The sequence below is a fragment of the Lampetra fluviatilis genome, chromosome 13 (assembly GCF_964198595.1).
Source record: "Lampetra fluviatilis chromosome 13, kcLamFluv1.1, whole genome shotgun sequence".
Taxonomy (NCBI): Eukaryota; Metazoa; Chordata; class Hyperoartia; order Petromyzontiformes; family Petromyzontidae; genus Lampetra; species Lampetra fluviatilis.
This window is the reverse complement of record NC_136287.1, coordinates 10950407-10971323: the sequence shown is the minus strand read 5'-3', so window position 1 is coordinate 10971323 and position 20917 is coordinate 10950407. Positions and strand designations below refer to the sequence as shown.

The following is a 20917-nucleotide window of genomic DNA, read 5'->3' as shown; positions in this document are numbered from 1 at the left end:
CACATTGCTTAGGGTCCGTCCATAAATGACGTCATGCACCTGGGGGGGGGGGGGGTGTCAGACATTTGTGACGAGGGGGGGTGAGAAATGTGACGTCACATTAAAATGCGTAACTTTAAATAAATATAGACAACACGTTCTACTAAATTAAATAGACTTTTTAATAAATGTTTTCTCCTACAACATCAGAGTGCAGCGCCACATTAAATACGCACTACAATGACAATAGTTTAAAGCGATTTGAAGTATGTTTTATTTTATTTGGGGGGGGGGGGGGCAGAGCTTTGTGACGTCATATTTGAGGGGGGTCTGACTTTTTGTGACGCCGTGTGACGATGGGGGGTCAAACATCGGCCAAAATCACGTGACGTCATTTATGGACGGCCCCTGGTCGAACCACGAGGGGGCGCGATCGGCGAACTGAATACACCTCGATACACCAATGGTGTAAATGCTTACCCCGAGCTCTCATACTCTGATGGTGCGTTGTCTTTGAGTTGTGCGCCTTTTGGCGTCATCTGGTCCAACATCATGTGAGACTAGGCTCTAAGGAAAGCTGTCTCGGGTGTGGACCAATCAATTTCAAGGACAGTGCATACATTATCAGAGTTGTGTTTTTTGTTTGCATTCTGACCGCAGGTATTGTGGTCAATGCAAACACGACTCCTTGTAAAAAAAAGGTGTCAGTTTTGTTGCCACATAAAAGGGTAAAAAAACAATTATCACGCCTCGATACGTTTGGAGCGAACGGTCAAATCCGCGATGGGGAAGACCCCGCGATGGGCGAGGTTCTGGTGCCCGCGAGATAGCAAACCATCACAGCCCGGATGCAATGGCAATTTTTTTTATTTCCTTTTCATATTCTGTGCATTGTTGACAAGTTTACAATGCAATTGAGTCAATGGGTTAATGCAGTGGATACACATGTATTCAAAGCAGTATAGTTTTACTGGTAGGAACCTCCTTGTTACACTAGCCCACAGGGAATTATTGTGTCCGTCCGTCGTGCAGGGAGGGGCTGGGTGGGGAGGGAGGGGAGGGTGGGGAGGGGCTGGGTGGGGAGGGAGGGGAGGGTGGGGAGGGGCTGGGTGGGGAGGCTGGGGCTGGGTGTGGGGTGGGAGGGGTGGGGCTGGGTGGGGAGGGGCTGGTCACCCCGTGGTGCCCTTATAAAACTCAACGTTTAACCTACTCACGCCGGCTTGTGCCCGCCCTCACAGTCGGGCATATTTGCGGAATACACCACGCCGCCGTTGACCCTGGCCATTGACCGAGCAACCCAACGTTCCTACCAGCTCCCTCCGCAGGAATGTGTTGCAAGGCACTTCATACATATTTTATTCACCAATTGCAATGCCATTATTTTTAACGTAAGAAGATCATAATTTGTGACTTATTTGTGGTCAGAGTTTTTGTTTCGTAAGTACTTAAAAGGTGTGATTAAATGTGCGAAGTGGCGTCTTAGATAAGAAATACTCGGTAGCTTCATTCAGAACAGGATTTTGCAATAACTTTAATGAAGACACAACAGTTGGCAAACTCAAACCCTGAAGCAACAACACGGTCTGTAAAGAGGCAACAACATCAGGCACTAGAGCAGAGCATTCTCAGAGAGCGTAAGAGCGTGATTATGTACAGGCGATTGAATTTCTTGCGCACAATGAAAACACAAACTATAGATTATGAGACTCAGGTTTGGTCCATTGAGTTTTGAGGGGCAGTGCAGGAACATGCAAGGCTGTGGCCTTCTCACGATGGGGAAGCCTCTTGGCCATTTGGAAATGCAATTTTACTCGATTTCTAAATGTATCTAAGTTGGTTCGGTCATCATTGTATTACAGAAGTAATATAACATCATCATCATTCTCATCATCATCACCAACTGTTATAATGCATCTTAATGCAACTTTATATTATTTCCAAATGCTATCGTGGCTGGTTGAATAAAATACCTTCATTTTATAAACATCACAATGCTTCGGTGACACAAACTGATGGAAATGCCACTTAATTTGTTTTACACCACCAGCCAATAGACTGACAATATTTTAATTACTCCAGACCTTTCACCTCCGTTAAATACTGCAGCTGTCAAAGTTTAAACAATGTACATTGTAAAAAAGTGTTCTCATTTACAGTAAAATTCCACGGCACCCACTTAAAACAACATCGACTTCACTTTATCCTGTAATTCAGAACTTCGGAACACTTGTTTCACACAACGCATGCAATTTTTCCAACGGCGTAACAAACACATCGTACACGGGTATATTTTACAGGGTAACGTAATTATAAGTTTTACAAATGCCACAAACGTTTTACAGATAGCAGCAATTTAGAAAGCACGTTCAAATATTTTTTTTCTTGTTTTGCTTTCACATGGCTTTAGTTACAGCAAATGCCACAGATATTTGATGGAGCTTTGGCACATGCGGTGTGTTAAAAACATAAAACCTAGGCCACAGACCAGAAGCTACTGCAATGCGGTCCAGTGGTGTAACATCATCAGATTACGTGTTTCGTGTGGTTGCTCATTGCACAATGCGTGTGGCTGCTTCGGTCCCCGTATGTGTGATGTTGCATATAATGTGGTTGGGCATGATGTACTACTACATGTGTTGGCCTTCACTCGCACCTCCTATAAGCATGGTTGGCTACGTACGACAAGGCCGTAATTATAATATATATTGGGGGGGGGGGGGACACATCCCCCCCCCCCCCCAATATTCAAATATGCTCAAAATGCCCCCCCTCCAATATATTGCTATAAAATAGATGTATGTTTATATGATTGTGGTTATGGTTGTACTTTATAAATCCCTAATCTCTGCCATTACATACAATGAAACAAGAAAAGATAAAAAAGAAAACACAGCGCAATCTAATACAATACACTATTAGACATTATTGTAAGAAATAAATAAAAAGTAAATCCCATGTGTTAGTGAATTTTTTAATATTTTAGGCAGGAAATTCGTTTTCAAATTTAGATTTTTTTTTCTGGGGGGGGGGACCCCCAGACCCCCTGGAAGATTTGGTCCCCCCCAATGTTGACTCCATGGCTACGGCCTTGACGTACGGTGCGAAAGAAGTTCTACATACATACCGTCGTTTCAGCTGTAGCATCTGTGATGTTATCAGTGTTCTTGTGTGTCGCTGACCGGCATTTGTTATGTCGTGTACAATTATATGACTGTTGTAATGTGAATGTATGTGTAGCAGTTGCATGCATTTATAGGCATAATTTGTTTGGGTCATCAGTATTGACATTGAATTTAGTTGTACGTGGCTGAATGCCACCCTTTGGTAGTATAATTGTTGTCGGGGAAACTCGTTATTTGCCATGATGTAAATTAATGTAAACACAAGAATAACATTAACATGGTTCATATGCTGTACTGTATACTGTATACAATTAGAGGTTAGCCTTCATGGGATTGCACCTAGTCAAATATATAACGCTCAAATACGAATGCGGTACAATGTAGCATTTGCAGTTCCTCCGATTAGCACGGTTGGCTACGTACGGTACGAAAGAAGTTCAACATACATACAATTGAGAGCTGCATATTCATTTTGATGCTGATATATAAACCACATTTTATTGTGTATGCCAACTTAAAAGTTAAAGAATTCCACCACTCGGACACAGCAATAATCTGATTATGGCCCTGAGCCCATGGTGGGATTTTAAACATTCCTGTGGCAAAGGGCAGTTAACCCATAGGTCAACCACTACTGTGTATACATTACACTTTGAATGACATGGAGAATTACAGCATATATAAGAATATATTATAACATTTCAAAAAATATAATGACAGTATACAGATTAATACATTACATACGGTAGTACGGTAATGTCATCATAATAATACATTACAAAGTGCCATTTTTAAAACAATATCCTTAATACTGTATTGAGAAAAGCATGATTAATTTGGCGAGCACCCCCAGCAATTACCCATAGTGCATCATCCATGCAGTAAGGGGGTGCGGCGGGGGCAAAGCCATCGGATATAAATCTGCCCCCCCACCCCAGCCCTGCCAGCTACCTTTCCACTTCAGGTTTGTGGATATCACAATACATACAAAACTGACCTTCTTACCACCGCAACGTAAGCATGGCCAGCTGTGGCTACAGGTGGACGTGTCAGTACGTGTTTCTGCGCCCGTGCATGTTGTGCGCGTGCGTGCGTGTATGTATGTGTGTGTCTTTGTGTGCGTCTTGACCCCGGCAGTGGGACCAAATGGTGGCCCCCCCCTCCGCTCACATGAGAACGATGTTGCGCGTGTCAGGCAGCCGGAAAGCGATGAGTCCTCCCAACGTCAGGACGGTGGAGGCGATCAGGATGGGGACCACCTTGGTGATGGTCACCAGGGAACCGAAGATGACGTTGCCGAGCACCGCGGCGAGCCGGCACAGGCAGTTGAGGAAGCCGAAGCCCGTGACCCTGTCACGGGGTAGTTGCGCACAAGAAGGTTTCACTGGTAAACAAGGTGGCTCAAAGTGCAAGTCGCTGTTGTGCTCCATGACTTCATCGTCATTCAGTGTTCGATTACTTGACCTACGAAGAGACTCATGGCCACCGCCGGAGCAATGTGAAGTGTCCACCTCGTGCTCTCTTTTAACCCCGCCCCCCCCCCCTCCCGATAGTTCCATTCATTGGCTACCACATTCTGATAAGCCCCCCCCTTCTCCCCCTTAACTTGTATTTAATAGCTTGCATCTTGATTCCCTGCCTCACTTGATGCAGCAAATCTGGCTGTGACGGTCCCACCTGATGACCGAGACTTGTGTTGCCTCCGAAACGTCGTGATTTATTATTATTTTATTTTTATTAATTTTAATTTCATTTTTTACCTACGTGACTTTACCGAAAGAACTAAGAGTATGTCCACCACTGCCTCTGGGCAGCCGACGGAGGTCGAGCACTCTTCAGTTGTAGTGTTAACAGGAAGTTACTTTGATTTTATCATGATCACTTTCATGAACAATGACTATGAGGTCATTTTGAGCATGCAGACATTGGGAGATTTTGCTTTGTTTGTTGTAACGAACACATTCCCAACAATATATGTACAGGTGAAAGGTGTTTAGACTGCATGGCATTCTTGGAGAGATCCACAATGCTTGTTGATATAACCACTTAACGTACACAGTATGGACCATAATACAGGTTTTTTTGGGTTAGATTGCGTAAATATATAACATTTACAATCTGTAAATGTTGTGGCTTGGCTCTCCAACACACCGGTGTGCTGTACTAGTAACGAGTTTGCATGTTCTGTTTACGTGACAAACCTTACTAATTGGCTGTGTCAGGTGGTGGCGCGTTTAACGACACATATATTTCCGCGATCTAATCCAAAAAAACCCTGCATTATGGATGATATTGGTCGTGAAAGCTTACGTGTTAAACAGTATATGGAATTCAAAATTTCCACCGAATTTTGCGTCAGAGGCCCTCCTTGACATGAATGGTCTGACAAAATATAGGCAATTTACTTGTTTTACTACCATACACTAGCCAGCTCACCGACCCTGCAGGTCGATGTCTCACTGACATGATCTTTGCACGTTCCACAAGCTCCACAGTGCTGAATTACCAACTCGCACCACCATGCCCAGCTAGGTATTCCTCTACTTACGATGGAGATGCGTTACGACGACCCCATCGTAAGTCAAAAATATCGTAAGTCGAAGATGGCCTAGCCTACATGAGCTAACACCGAGACAACTTAACTCCGTCGACCGCTGGTGAGAGTGAGAGGCATCACCACACAAGGCGGGAGATGCGTACAGAACATCCCGACAGCATCCCAACGTACAGTATCGTACCTCGTACGCTGCTGCGTTTGCCTGCCGCGCGAAATTTACAATATTTAACAATTTTGTCGCATCGCTAACTCGGGGACTATCTGTATATGTTGGTCAACATATTTCTGTATCATTAATTTCTTATTAAATATTTTAAGTATTAAATCGTTTCGAGCTCGTCTGACACCGGTGATAGGGTCCGGGGGCTCCTTGTGCAGAAGGCATTGCAGTTGTCACCTGCGGTCAGTTGGGAAGAGCTCAACGGTGAGCACGTCCAGCGAATTCCACGCCGAGATCGTGAGGCCGTTATAGAGGCACAGCATGCCGATCATGGTAGCACCGCTGTTCCCGAACCACAGCAGGAAGCAGCTGATGCCGGAAAGCACCATTGAACCACCTGAGTTAGGCATGCACACACACAAGCACACAAATATAAACACATATCACGCGTAAAGACTAAGATTCCCCATTTTTCAAAGAAACCTCTTATTTTAATTAAAATTGTCCCAAGGTGTTATATTGCTAAAGCCAATGATGCCAAAGATGTACAATTTATCCTACGGAATTTTGGGGTAAGGGATGTGATTGAGCATCTATTCAGGTCGACATGAAGGTACAGCATGCACACCAAACTCGACACCTATGCATTGACATATTATAACCTGCTTTAAAAAAAACTGCATTGAGGTGGTGCTCATCTGCTCACAGCCAACAGTGTAAATTCCACGTTCCTATGGCAACAGTGAATTTATTTATAGGACAACCACTGTTGACATCCTCACAAATTTGTAGTCATTTTATCGACCTCCAAACAGGATTTGACCTCGCAACCTTCCGATCGCGAGCAGCTCACGCTACCGCTGAGCCACCTGGCCGGATTCTAACACGTGTATGCACAAAAGCATTTGGGTTTTGTTCAAAACACAGCTGCATACGTATCTGTTTACTCTTGCAACCAATTGCTTGGTTGCTTGCAAAGCACTTTTTTGATTATCACGAAAATTGCCTCGGTTCTTGATGCAGGGGGAATTTGCTAACATGTGACCAAATCAAGTGCAAGCAATAAACCGAGATAGCTTTTGCATTTTTTTCCAGTCCATGAACGGTATTATACCATTACTCTCAGCATGTGGGGAGTGCAATGTTCATTTTCTACTTGTTTCTTTCAGGGCTTGACCTGAGAATCTCAAGAGACCGTGGTGGTGGTGCATTACTCTGATGTTTTACCTTGCACGACATGGAATATCGCTCCTTGTGAAGCACTGTTCTTAATCCAACCATGTGCAGTTTATAACTGAACAATAGGCGCTCAGTTAGGAGCTTATATTTGAGGTATTTTTCAATGAAAAATACTAAAGTAATAATTCGGAATAAATATACTTATCAGTAATAAGTCCAATAAGGTTGGGGTTTTATTACATCAGGAAATAACTAATGCTCAAAAGGTTATATATATACACGTACATGATTTGTCTTTACACCAAAACCGTTTAAATTACTTCGCCTTAACATTGCCAGGGCTATTCAGGAAGACGTCTATGTTCTTAATTGCAAAACATATGCATGCTGTAATTAATTCAGAACAAGTAAACCCGTAAAAACAAAGTTTTTCACTATAAATCCTTTATATGCGTGGCGGCTAGAGTCTTCTCGTCCTCTGGCTTGAGATGGCTGCCACCTATGGGTCAGATGATTGTCTGCCAGTATTAAGCAATTGGTAATTAAATATTTCATTTGTTTTCCCTAAACAGTGTACAATTTTGGGAATTTTTTTTCACGAACATTAATTGCCTCGCACAACGAGTCTGTGTGGAAAATGTCAGCTCGATTGGATCACGGGAAGTGGGTTAAAAAACGACCGAAAGATTTGCACGGTCGTAAGCAAGCAAGCAAGCACGCAAGCAAGCAAGCAAGCGAACTTAATATAAAGGATTTAAAAAGAGGTTAAATTCCCTGATGCCTACGAAACCGCCACACCAAGACCCCCTTTCCAAGAATGATCTCCACCCTCTGGCTTTTATGTCCTCACTTTGGTCATCAACCTTGAGGTACAACTCCAATGTCGGTTTCGTTAACCTCTCTTCCAACCTGCCGACACAATAGCAGGGTTCGTTCTACCAGTCTTGCACTCGTCACATAACTTGAGTACATTGTCACTCTGTCCCTACCCTTCTTCCCATTAGCTCATTACATCCTCAAGCAGATACAAACCTTCTCACTCCCCCATCATTCTCAATAACCATAATCTGCACCTCCTTCTGATTACGTCTACACCACTTTATTGCCATGTTTGATGTAATAACTGAGATTAATTATAAGTTACTTAAAAATATATATGTACAACATTTTATATCACTTTTACAATAATGTCCGAACAACTACATTTTGTATTTCACGTGAAATACAGAAGAGGAAATGTCAACAAATAAATACACTACTTAAGAACAGCATTTCTGTATTGGTTATTACATTAATATTATATGATCCTTCTGGGTTATAGTATAACACCTTTTCTACCATCAATGTGCCGCTGCTGTATGTGTATGTAATGCAGGTAAGAGAATACATTTGGACTCTTTAGAAAAGTGTGGTTGAGCAGTACATTTCGCTTAGGAGGGACGATGGCCATTGGTCAATAACGTATCATGGACAGACTGCCAAATGAGAGAACACCATGGAGATGGAGTGATAATAGCAACTCGTGTGCAGGTGCTAGATGGATTGCTGCATCTAGAGACTGCAGGATGGCGATGGCTTGTGGAGTAATTCATCCAGCTGTGGATTTATCTTGGCTGATGATGATGAGTAAAAAAATCGACCGTGCCATTAAATACACTACCTAACCACATCATGATGGCAGTACTATTATGACACGATCTTCTGTGTGTGATGGTATAACCACCTTGCTACCATTTGTTTTGCTGCTGCTGCTGTTGTATATTCCGTAAATTGGTCAGATGCACACAGACGTTGGAGCCGGCCTCTGTCCTAAGCCAGCATGCTTTTAAATGTTTTTTATAGGCCGGTACATCACGCCGAAAGATTCCAGTGGCGGGGTACAGAGTCTCATCAGGTGAATCCATTCCGGCGCGACGGAACCACACGACAGGTGAGGAGGGGGCAGGGGGGGCAGGGGGGGGGGGTGTAGGGCCCAGCTGCCCCAGCCAAGTGGGACCCCCCCCCCCCCCACCGCGTAGTCAGGGAGATGAAGCTCACCCACTCACCCAGCATGTTGAGACGGCCGATGTGGTCCATGAGCAGCGCCGACACAATGTTGCCGGGCAGCACGGCCAGCGTGCCCAGGAACGTGACGAAGTAGACCCAGAAGGCACTGTAGTCATTGCTGTAGCCGATGTGGCAGCCGACTTTGTTCTTCTCGAATGTGGTGTTGAGAAGCAGGCTGCCCTCAAACTTGAACGCGAAGAAGTCTGAGCAGGGGGAGCAAAAAAGAATGTTTGCTTTTGTAGAAAAAAAAAGTGACTGCCATTTGTACTTGTGAAATAATTAACGGTACATCTTCTTGGTTCTTTCGGTAAAGTCACGTAGAAGGGAAATAATAAAATAATAAAAATAAAACATAATAAAATACAATTCTCACGACGTTTCGGCCACAACGCAAGCAGCCTGTTCTTCAGGTCTGTCGGAAAGACCTGTTCTTCACCTGAGGACGGCAGTCACGAAAGCTTTAAATCGAAATTTAATTAACGATAGTTCAGATGTTGCTTTATTTTTCACCGTTAAGCATGAATCAATAGGTGTGGATTTTTTAAAAAAACGTACTTTATTAAGGAATATTTAAGTTATTAATTTTACTGTTATTGTGATTCGTAATATGATTGTTTACAACGAAATGCACAGTTTAATTGTCATATTTTCCGATTGCTTGGACTCTTCATGGCAAACCAGGCTTGTAGAAACAAAATGTTGCGAGGAGTTGTTTCTATTAAATCACATTTTGATGTATTTACAAATCCTCCCATGATCACGCTTGTTCATACGTAATTACCGCCACATCTTTACCATACATCCCCGGTTCGTTATTTTTAGGTGACACACACTCAAGAAGGTCTCGTACATGTTTCGCTCAGTAAACCCTTCTGTCTTGAGGAGACCAAATTATGCGTCACTTTTAACATACAGAGATGGGGGGGGGGGGGGGTTGCGAATGGAATAAAGTAATTGGGCGACAGGACCTGGTTGTCATATTTAATGCGCATAATGTCTGTCACCTATCTAAAAAAAAAGATATCGTCCCCTTGGGACACATTTAAATTTCACGTCATCGAGGTGTCAGCCCACGGCTGCCAAGCGGAGGTTTGCACCTCCCAAATCCGACCCGAACCACCTTCACATTTTAACCTTTTTTGACAGCTCCTTTGCACCCTGCCACGACGAACAAAGCTCACCTCGCTGCTTATTAAAACACATCAACGTAAAGTGACACAGCGAGCAGACCCACAAGGCAATTAACGCGACTCCGAGATGTAAACCTACACGCGCTATATTGGTCAATGCTTGCCACTGGTTCTGTCGAAAGCCTGTCAAGTGGAACATTTTAATAAGCTTAGTGGGTTTTTTTTGTCTTCTTTAGAAACATTGTAATGCCCTTGTAGTTGCTGCATAGCAATTACAAGTGTTATTAGGTTTTAAAACTTTTTATAGGCACTGTATGCATCAAGATGTTAAGACGAGTCATGGATGATAGCATTATCCAACCACTCGAGCATCATTTTCAAGCTGGAATAAGCGGCGTAAGGCTCGCGTGCCACGAACCTGTGTTGTAAAATGTTGTGTTGATGATGGTGCAGTTCACGAAGAAAGTGCTCAAGGAGGTAACGTCGTCAAAGTAGCAGTTTCTGAATATTGAGTTGTTGAACGTTACAGACTTGAACTTCATGTGCACGAACCTGAAAAGATGAAAATGGAAGATGCAGTAAATTGTCAATTAAATCGTTATTTTAGCAGAAACAGGACTGTAATGCAACTTTGTTTTCATTAGAATGTAGTCTTTAGTCAATACTTTAGAAATAAATAAACTATATTGTTTGAGGCACATTAAAATGACTGCTCCTAAAAATATTCTTGTATATCTCAGTCACAACTTGGTTCAATCACTCATTGCGAATGATTATTCTTGACTTTACGTTCATATTAACAACACTGATACTGTAGATACAGTATATCTGTTGCTCAAAGCTTCCCCATTTAAGTAAAACACATTTGGTAATAATGTTCGTGTAAACTCGACACATCCATCCAAGTGTCGCCGTGACAGAGAGCCAGGTTCACTGTCAGTATGTGAGTTCAAGTCCCGTTAAGGGGTCAATTGAGCTCACCATCCCTGCGTGATCAATACAATGAGTGGCACTTTTATATGAAGTCAACAGTGGTCAACCTATGGCCAGACTGTCCCCCACCATGGGGATGTAGATTTTCAACCATCAACAGACTTTAGCACCACCCAGACGCTCATTCGACCACAAGAACTCGTTGACCTGACTTTGACCCCTGCATTATAAACCATACTCACGTTTGGCAACAGTTGTCGTTCCTTAACCTCGTTCAACATTTTGTTATTTCCAACCCCCCCACCCCACCCCCCAGAAAATACGGTTGTAACTGCTGTACCAGCTATACAGCAGAGGGAAAATAAATAGTTCACTGCTTTAGCCCACCGGTGTGTTGAAGCGTGAAACCACAACATTTACAAAAAAATGTTTTGTGGTTTCACGCTTCAACACACCGGTGGGCTAAAGCAGTGAACTATTTGTCTTTTGTCAACGTGACACTTTTTTACTGATTAGCTGTGTCGGGTGGTGGAGGGTTACGACACATTTATAAATAACGCCATCTAAACCCAAAAACGTTGATTATGAAGAATATTGGTCGCGAAAGCCTGCTACGTGTTAAACAGAGGGGAAATAGTTGAGCAGCACCTGTCATTGACGAACTCCCCATTGTTGTGGACCTGGTTTGCCATGGAGAAGTTGAAGGTGGTGTCCACCACACTCTGCTTGTTGTGGATCTTCAGCAGCTTCGCGTACTCTTCGTTCTGCAGCTGCTTGATTATCTCCGGGAACCACACACTCAGCCCGTAATAGCTGTCGACGAGAAACGTTGCGGCGCAAACGGGACGCACGCGAGCGGTGAGCAAGGCATGCGTGGCGCTCCGACGAAAAGTGGTGCATCCTGAAAAATAGTGCATTCTGTCCAGATATCTAATTTGTTCGCTATAATTAGTTCTCTGATCCATGCGTTTCGTTTTGAGCCTCACCGGTATTTACTGCGCGAGTGTAAATGTATATTCCACCAACACATTAATCCATCCCATTTACTTCCCGTACGCCCCAAACCGCATGCAAATTAATTCTACGGCATCATCCAACACGACATTTGTGCAATGAGCCAAGTCGTATAACAGTGGCATTTCAAACGCAAAGCTACCTGAGTTATATTGCAATTGGTAATGAGTGATGGAATACACTGCACATCCGTGAAAAATAGCTTCAAAGCTCATCGGATTCCTCCAGTATAAATAAACGATATTATTTATGACACAGTTGCTTCTTACAAGTGACCTGCACGTATCCGGGTGATTGCGGGTTGCTTACCCGAAGGAGAGAGTGCACCAGACAGCCACCAGCATTAAAGAGGTCCTCCTGATGGGACCGGCAAAGCACTTCCGCAGGGTCTTGCATATCTTGGGGAGAAAGGGAAATTAAAGGTTGGAAGGGTGGCGGGTGCAGTGGGGGGGTTAGGGGCATGGGTCAAGGGTCATGGGTGGAAAAGCATATGCAGAGAGTGAAAGAGTCACTAAGGCTATGGACCATGGTGACAGGTGTGATTAATGAACGTGCCTTTGAAATGTGTGGCCACTGCGGTACGATTGCTACTTTGATGTGTAAGATACATCGCGCGGCGCACACTCAAGACAATTCGTGATTGATCGCAAAGTGGCAGAGGTGCTGGAATAGGATCAGTTGCTAATCGACACGTCATTTATATTGTTCATGAATGAAAAATAAAGATGTTTATCGCAGGTTTGGAGTGTGTGCATGAATTCTAGCATTCCTTTTCCAACCATTAAGGCATGTACTTTGAATGAATGACTTTTAACATGGGGTTGGTGGATCAGAGATCATCTTATGTGAAACACCTACAGTACCAGCAAGTTTATGAGATCTAGTGTAAAAGGCAATACAGCAACGAGATTTTTGGGCATACTGTGTACGTTTCCATGGTGTTCTCGCACATGGAAACATGCTCATTCATAAGCCACGTATCTTCAACGGGACCTATCTTAAATGTGTTTATGTCGGCTTTCGTGGGTCGAGAATTACACGTATTATTATGCAATGGGGGGGGGGGGGGGGAGTGGTGGTGCAGTGGTTAGCACTGCTGCGCGACGAATCCATCAACCTGAGTTTCAGGGTTCGTGGTAGCGATTCGTGGCTAACTCTCGTGACGAGTGCTCCACTGTCCCCTGCTGCCTCACCTTCAACAACCCGCATTGGCCAGTGGGGTGGTGTTTGTCGATCCCGACCCTGACACCTGCTGTATATTTGGAGTTTGCGTGTCTCTCTTTCTCTCTCTGTGTGTGGCCTCGTGGATTTTTCTCCAGGTCCTCCGGTTTTTTTCCTCCACATTTAGAAACATGCGTACATAGTATTTGGCTGCTATCCATTTACACGCGATAAGCCACTTCGTTGGGCGATTGTTTGTGGCGAGGTCGCTTCTGAAACAGAGCTATACAGTTCTAGATTTGAAGCTTCCGTGACTGCAAGGATTCATATTCTTAGGTTTTTTTCAGTAAAGTCACGTAGGTAAATAAATTAAATTAATAAAAGTAAAATAAAAATAAAATACAAATCACGACGTTTCGGAGAGCTATACAGCTCAGTGGGCCTTACTTGGTAAGATAAAAAACTCATTTTTTTTTATTAGTTTAAACGCTCTGACCAACACGGTGTGAGAAAGGCCTTCATCCAGCAGTGGATTGACAAAACGGCTGCAATATAATAATACGCAACACGATATAAGGTGGACAGTTTTCATGTACAAATCCACCAGTCTCCTTCCATCCAGCTAGAGATTTCATAAAATCCATAACGCATCGGTGTTACGTTGCCACTTAAAGTTTCACTTTGATTGAACCCTCAACGCCCGTTTAGAGTGCCCCGATTTAGAAGGACGCCAGGGAATTCAACGGCGTTCCCAAAGCGTCGACTAGGAGGCGCTCGAGTTGAAACGTACAACGAGGCGGGCAGCTCTCTGGCATGCCGCAGAGCTGCGTTTACAAATCCCGGCCGGGGCATTGCAAAGTGCGTGCGTAGTTTCGAGACGGGCTTGGCGTCGGTTTTGTGAACCACGTCTGCTGTGCTCAGTGACACCAGACAAGCGAGAAATGGGAAAGGATCATCCAACCAGAAGATGCTTAAACACTCCACTCTTTGCTTCGCTCTCCAGTCATGTTTTCGCACTAAATGTGCACGTTGATTGGTGGACAGGATAAGGCTGGAAGGTGCAAAGGAATGGGTTTCAATAATAATTGCACTGAGCTCCTGGATATCATAACATAGTACAGGACTGGCATTCCTGGTCCAGTGATGTAATAACATTTTTTAACCAGAAAATCTTAAACAAGTCCAATCCTGGCGAGCGAGGTGTTGGCGCTGGGGGAGTGATATAAACTGACGATGCATCGATTATCCCATTAAAATAGGATTTTTCCACGCATCGAACCCAGCAGATGAGATTATTTTTGATTCGTGTTGTGTGATTAGTTCACACAACACCTGCAGCCACTCGGGTTGCTACGACACACACGGCAGCGTTAAAAACATACAAAATAATTAAGTCTTAATTTGAATTGCGACCCCCCCTGCAGCTGATAAAATTCGCTGCATACCGTTACATGGTACACGTGTGACCCTCCGCTTTTTTTTTCATTTTCATTTATTAGGAATAGCCCTGAGAGCCATGCGGCTCTTGACTCGGGTGCAACCGCAACAAACAAAAACATGAACGAAGAACACATTAAAGTGACTAAGCGCAACAGAAACATCCAGCTACACCTGACGCTGGCGATACAAGGGAGCTTGATATGGAATGCAGCCGCTTCAATGAAGGTTCGTTCTGTATGTAGGACTTCAAGTTGGATGATAGGCAGCCAGATTGAGTTCGAAGCTCCGATTGAAGTTAAAATTCCGACGGCTCGGAATGAAGTGATCCACAACGTACAGAAGTTCAACATGCAGGACACACAGAGTTACATGCGATAGGTGGCCTTCCGATTTTCGGAAAACCAATGGCGTTCGTGCTCACGAGAATACCGCACGTACACAATCCACTGCTGGATGAGGGCCTCTCTACGCCCTGCAGGTCCTGTGGGCCAATTGACCGTACTTCAACGCTGGTCAGCAGGAGTTGGTGAAGGTGGGTGTTATTTACGTGGGAGCACAATTCTCTTGCTGTGGTTTTCCCACCTGATGACGATTGCTTGTGTTGCAATCGAAACGTCGTGATTTATTTTTCTTTTCTTTTCTACCCACGTGACTTTGCCGAAAAAACCAGCGAGTATAGATTCCTGCAGTCACGAAAGCTTCAAATATAGATTACGATCATGGAGGATATTGCTCCACTGTCCCCTGCTGCTCAGAACGTGGCCCTGCAATCCAGAGGTCATCGGGGTCGATCTTCCGGCGCACTCCTTGAAACAAGTGGGCAAGCTTCTTTCATCCTCCCACCTCTGTCCACCCAGCAGTATGAGAGCATGTACACCGTGGTGGATCTGCAGGTCACGTGTGGTGAGGTAAAGTGTGGGTACTCCCATCTCTAATAAAGTGTCTGGACAGTGTGGAAGAGTAGGTCAAATACCCTCTAGAAGGGCACTCTGGTCCTGATGTCCGATTGGATTATTATGCAGTTATTATCATTCGCTTTTATCATAGTCTACATTTTATTGGAATTTCGAGACTAGTCATTATTATCAGCTTTCTATTTCGATTAGATTTTATCTACGCTTGTGAGTGTAGTTTTTTTTACGTGCAGCGTTTTGAGATACTTGAATATGAAAGGCATTTTATAAAATAGAGTGGCGTGATAAAGAAATTGCAGGGGTGCCACTTTACCGTTACATGAAACTGACTGCCTTTACAAAACAAATATGCCCACACTGTGCGGTCGTATGTCGCGGCTGTGTGAATCCCAATTTCGTTGCATCGAATCGTATTGGGTATTGCAATACCCGAGATATATAACGGAATTCGGTCAATAAGTAGAAACGAAATATAAAAAACGGCAACGATATTAAATAATTGTGGGCGTTGGGAGGGAAGTGATAATAGCCTCATGCTGCTCTAACTCACCGCGATAACACTTCTGGAGAACATGTGTAATTTAATTTTGACTGTGGGTTTTCCCATTAGGTTTTTGTACCCTTTTATATATTCAGACAGTGCCACTGAAGTATTATTTAATCGTAATATTGTTTTGCAAAAATATATATATTATGCAATCATGTTGAAAGGGAACATGTTTTGTTTGTTTTACAATTGCTAGAGAAATCGCTAAAATATTATGTAAGATTTGCTTTCTCTCGTGCACATAATTGTTGAGCACACAATGATGTCGCCCGTTGCTCGTGAATTTGTGCGTTCTGTTTGAGGCGCTGTGTGTGTATATGTTGAACTTCTTTTGCACCGTACATCGCCAACCGTGCTCATCGAAGGTGCGGGCTAACATCTATGTGCTATGCCGTGGCACGTTGTTGCAATCACCCCACCTCTGCACAATATGAGTCTCACATTGGTACTCTGACCATGGCGTGGGCCTCGCCCTAGATCAACTCAGCCTAAAAATGTATACCTGTCGTTTTATTTCTACGCTGGGAAGACAAAGTAGAGTCCACACCATACTCCCATGTGCCGTGCCAGCCTCATTTGCCATGCTATGCTCACGCACAGCACTTTGTGCCAAACAGCATGCTGCTAGGCAATGGGATATATTGGTCTTCGTGGGTGTTAGTGTGTACGTGTGTGTGTGTGTGGGAGCAGTGGTGTAGTGGTTAGCGCGCTGCGAACCTGGCGACCCGGGTTCGTTCCCGTTCATGGCCAATACCGGTGACGATTATATCTGAACCGGTCCTGGGCCTCCCCTAGGTCAACTCAGCCTCAAATGAGTACCTGGTGTAGTGTGTAAACATCGCCACTGGGGAGATAAAGACGGTCGTGCGTCGTGCTGGCCACCCACCCCCTCGTGTGAGGTGCTGGCCTTTATAGGTGCTCACTAACAGCACTTGCCCCAACAGTCTGTTAAGGCTATACGGGGATCTTTGTCTTTTTTTTGGTATGTGTGTGTGTTTGCCTTTGTATATTTGTGTCTGGCGTGTATTTATGTGCGTGTGTGTTTGTATTTAAGCCTGTGTGTGTAGTTGTGTGTTTGAGTGTGGATTCGTGTTTGTATTGATACCCAAGAGAATTAACAAGAGTGCAGAAAAAAATACATAAATACGTAATATTACTTGCGTGTTAATGCGTGTACGTGTTTGTCGGTGTGTCTCTTTACGCACGTATGTGTTTTCTAAATCTACTCATGTTTGCGTGTGTGGACTTATTAAAGGCGGTGTATCACTGGTATCAAGACCAGCCTCTGTGGAGTAGGCCCGTAAAATATTCGAGTGGCCAGTCGGAGGCAGCTGCCCTCCGGCAACAAAGGAGGGTGACGGAGAGACTCAGAATAATGGGCAGAACGCCGGGGCCGCTAAAACACAACAGGCTAGGGGCCATCCATTGAGTAGGTACGCAAAAATCTGTCAAAACTTGACCCCTCCCCCCCTCCCTGTATGCACGCGTACTTTTTATACCCCCCCCCCCCCGCCGAATCCTATAGAATGGCCGATATTTAATCCACGCAGAGACGATCAAGGATTCATAATATTGACGTGTTTAAGCAAACAGATAGTCCACCGCCGGACTGTCTAGCTCATTTGAAGGCAAAAGTCGACAAATTAGTATCGAGGCTTCACCCCCCCCCCCGTTTCATATGCGTACATTGTCAGTAGATCCCCCCATACACAAGCGTACGCATTTGGGTCAACCCCCCAATCCCCCCTCCGTGCGTACGTACTCAATGGATGGCCCCTTAGCACATGGGGAGCACAGATGCTTTTCATTCGCCAGCATCTCAGCCAGCTCACCCATAAAACCTGTGCCTGTACCATGACCTCTGTTGAGTGAGCCTTCAACTTTTCACGTGGCCTCAAAGTGCACGTAGCCTGGCACAAGCAGAGTGATGATTTCACCGCCAATGGCGATTATTGTTACGCGTCTACAGATACGTGTGGGTGTGTCTTTGTGTATCTGCGTGTTGTCTGTGCGTGTGGGAGAGCAGTGTCATCGTGGGCAGTGCTGCGCACTACGAACCGGGCGTCCAAATTCGATTCCCGGCCATGGCTAACGTCAGCGACGATTGACACGCAAAGGGGCCCAAGGCATTCCCCCCCCACCCCAACCCAGATCAACACACCTTAAGTGAGTATCTGCCACGGTGAGCAAAAGCACTGGGGAGACAAAGGCAACTGACCACGGGTGCTGTCCACGCCACCTCCTTGAGCGCTGTGCTGACCTTAATAGGTGCTCACTAACAGCGACGGTCCGTTGATGGTTACAGCAGCGGGGGGGGGGGGGGGATCTGTGGTCTCTGTGCGTGTGTGCAGAGCACCACCCCGTCACTCACTGCGTGCAGCTGCGTGCCCGTGCGCATGGGCCATCGGCGGTACCAGGCTCCCGTGTCCGACGTCATTTCCACCAGCTCGTCCTCCTGCTTCAAGGTCTTGATCTGCGTCACCTGGACAAAGGAGCCGGTCACGTCCGCGGCTGACGCACACCATCGCTGTGTCCGTGTGTACGGGGTACGTTGAACTTCTTTCGCGCCGTGCGTAGCGATCGGTTGCTGTGCCAATCATCGGTTCGATCACTCAACTAATCGGGTAATGCGACAATGGGTCGGGAAATGAGTCTTATCTCTCTCCCCACGTGTGACGCTGGACTGGTTTTAATCGGGTTTTTTTTCTTTCACACGTGCCGTTTTTCAATGGGTCTCGCGAGAGTTATTGTACCATCAAGTGTACATTCTCACACAGTGCAGTGTCTTGTTGGATACTCCATCCACCTTGTCAATATTCCCTCTTAGCATTCCTCACATTGCCTCTGAGGCTCAGCCATAGCCATTGATCATGTTACAATGAGAGCCTTGTGTTGAATACAATTGTGTCAGAACATTTTTGGGCCCGAGATCAGATGTAGAAAAAGTGAACAAATATAAACCTTTGGACAGCAATTCCAAAAACGGCTTTAGCCTGTCCTCTCTGAGGTTGTTCCATACGTGAATCATCTGGCTGGCAAATGCCTAAAAAACATGTATGTCTGGTATATATTAATCCTGCCACTGATACATGCAACCTCATGTGCACTAAACCTAATCGAAAACAATCTTCTTGAATATGGATTAAAGTGAGTTCTTTTTTCTGAATTTTAAAAAAGGCAAAAATTCGAAGGCAGTGTCTTAACTGGAGATGGCACTGCACTGTGTTTATGGTTATCGTCAAGCGGTGTCATGCGGTTGGCATGGGCCCTGGCGCACGGATTAACAGGGGGGCTCAACTGTCCAGTTTCCTCATTTTTTTATTTGAGTCTCTCCAGCTCGCGGGTTCCAGCGAAGTTCAGAATCAGAATATTGATCTACACTGGAGGAATCCGGTGAGCTGCAAAGCTCTTTTGAGCAGATGTCCAGTAGGGGCGGGTAAGAACATCACAACAACAATCAACACACAAGACGATAGGAGTGCAAAGTACAAGAAAGGTAAATAAAAAAATCACCAAAACACAAACAAATAAAGCTCAACCATCCTCAGACAAAGCCCACTCATGTATTCACTTATTTTTCAAAAGCAACCTGGCCACAAATGATAGCTCAACAAAGTGGCTTATCATTTGGACATTTACAGCATGCACATTCCATAGTTACCCCAATATTGATTGGTAACCTTGAACCATTGGTAAAATGTCCACCTTCTTATGGCAGTACCAGGACATCTGGTATTATTTTTTAAAGCATTGAATTCCAACAAAGTGGTTCTATTTTTTTCAGCTCATAGGAATATTAGTTGAGACTACCCATAACCAGCATTTGAACTCACAACCTTTCGATTGATCGTGGGTCAAGCACTCTGACCCAAAGTCACCTGCATGATCCTGGGAAAGCCAGGACACAACAGGTGGCAACTCTGGTGTCACATGGTATGGTCATCAGTCTCATGCTGTTATCAGAATAGCTGATGGCCGCCTCTTCAAGGATGACGCGTCTATAGAGGAGGGGGGGGGGGTCCGTGAGTTCTGTAAATGAGCGTGCGCGCTTACAGTGAAGACTCTCTCGGGGTGGCCCCGCGCGCGCATGTTGGTGTCGTGCACCTGCTTGAGCACCATCCACGCCTCGTCGTGCTTCCCCATCTGTGACACGAACACACACGCACGCACACAGGCAGTTTCACACGTAGGCTTTCGCGACTAATATTATCCACGACAGTGTTTTTTTCTCTTTGGGGCTAAATCGCGTAAATATAAATGCGTCGTAAAACCCACCACCACCCGACGCAGCCAATAAACAAGGGTTGTCACTTAAACAAAACGTGCTAATTCGTCACTAGTACAGCACACCGGTGTGTTGGAGAGTAAACCCACAACATTTGCAGTTCGAGTGCCGTGACGTTTCGCCGGTAATTGCAGCCAGCCTCATCCGGCGACAACGAGCTCCGTGGTCTGGTGTGGCCATTGTGTGACCGCTGAGCCACGTGGACACATGATTCTCATTACTTGTAGTCACATTTTCTCAATTACCTTATTGAGCTTCTTGTGGAATATTGATAAAAGTTATCGATGGACCAGAAGATGGCACAACCCAGATATACTTCTGTGACAGCTGGATCGATGCCACTTGCCCCCCTCCGTCATGATTAATCACATTTTCTTTCTTATGCAACCCAATGCACATCTTGGAAGAAGATTCGGAAATGTAATTGATTGACCAGAAGGTGGGCCAGTG

At 44.8% G+C, this 20917-nt stretch overlaps 1 protein-coding gene across 1 annotated transcript in view; it reads right to left on the bottom strand.

Annotated features, from left to right (window-relative positions):
- Nucleotides 1-1426: 1426 nt before the first annotated feature.
- LOC144935538 (synaptic vesicle glycoprotein 2C-like) overlaps nucleotides 1427-20917 on the bottom strand; it is a 67545-nt gene continuing 48054 nt past the window's right edge. Inside the window, exons 7-14 of the mRNA XM_078862293.1 lie at nucleotides 20236-20325; nucleotides 18554-18664; nucleotides 12430-12518; nucleotides 11755-11919; nucleotides 10592-10725; nucleotides 9043-9246; nucleotides 6056-6215; nucleotides 1427-4451 (exon numbers count right to left, since the gene is read on the bottom strand). Coding sequence (XP_078718419.1) covers nucleotides 4268-4451; nucleotides 6056-6215; nucleotides 9043-9246; nucleotides 10592-10725; nucleotides 11755-11919; nucleotides 12430-12518; nucleotides 18554-18664; nucleotides 20236-20325 — 1137 coding nt within the window. The 3' untranslated portion in view covers nucleotides 1427-4267. The remainder of the gene's footprint in view (nucleotides 4452-6055; nucleotides 6216-9042; nucleotides 9247-10591; nucleotides 10726-11754; nucleotides 11920-12429; nucleotides 12519-18553; nucleotides 18665-20235; nucleotides 20326-20917) is intronic.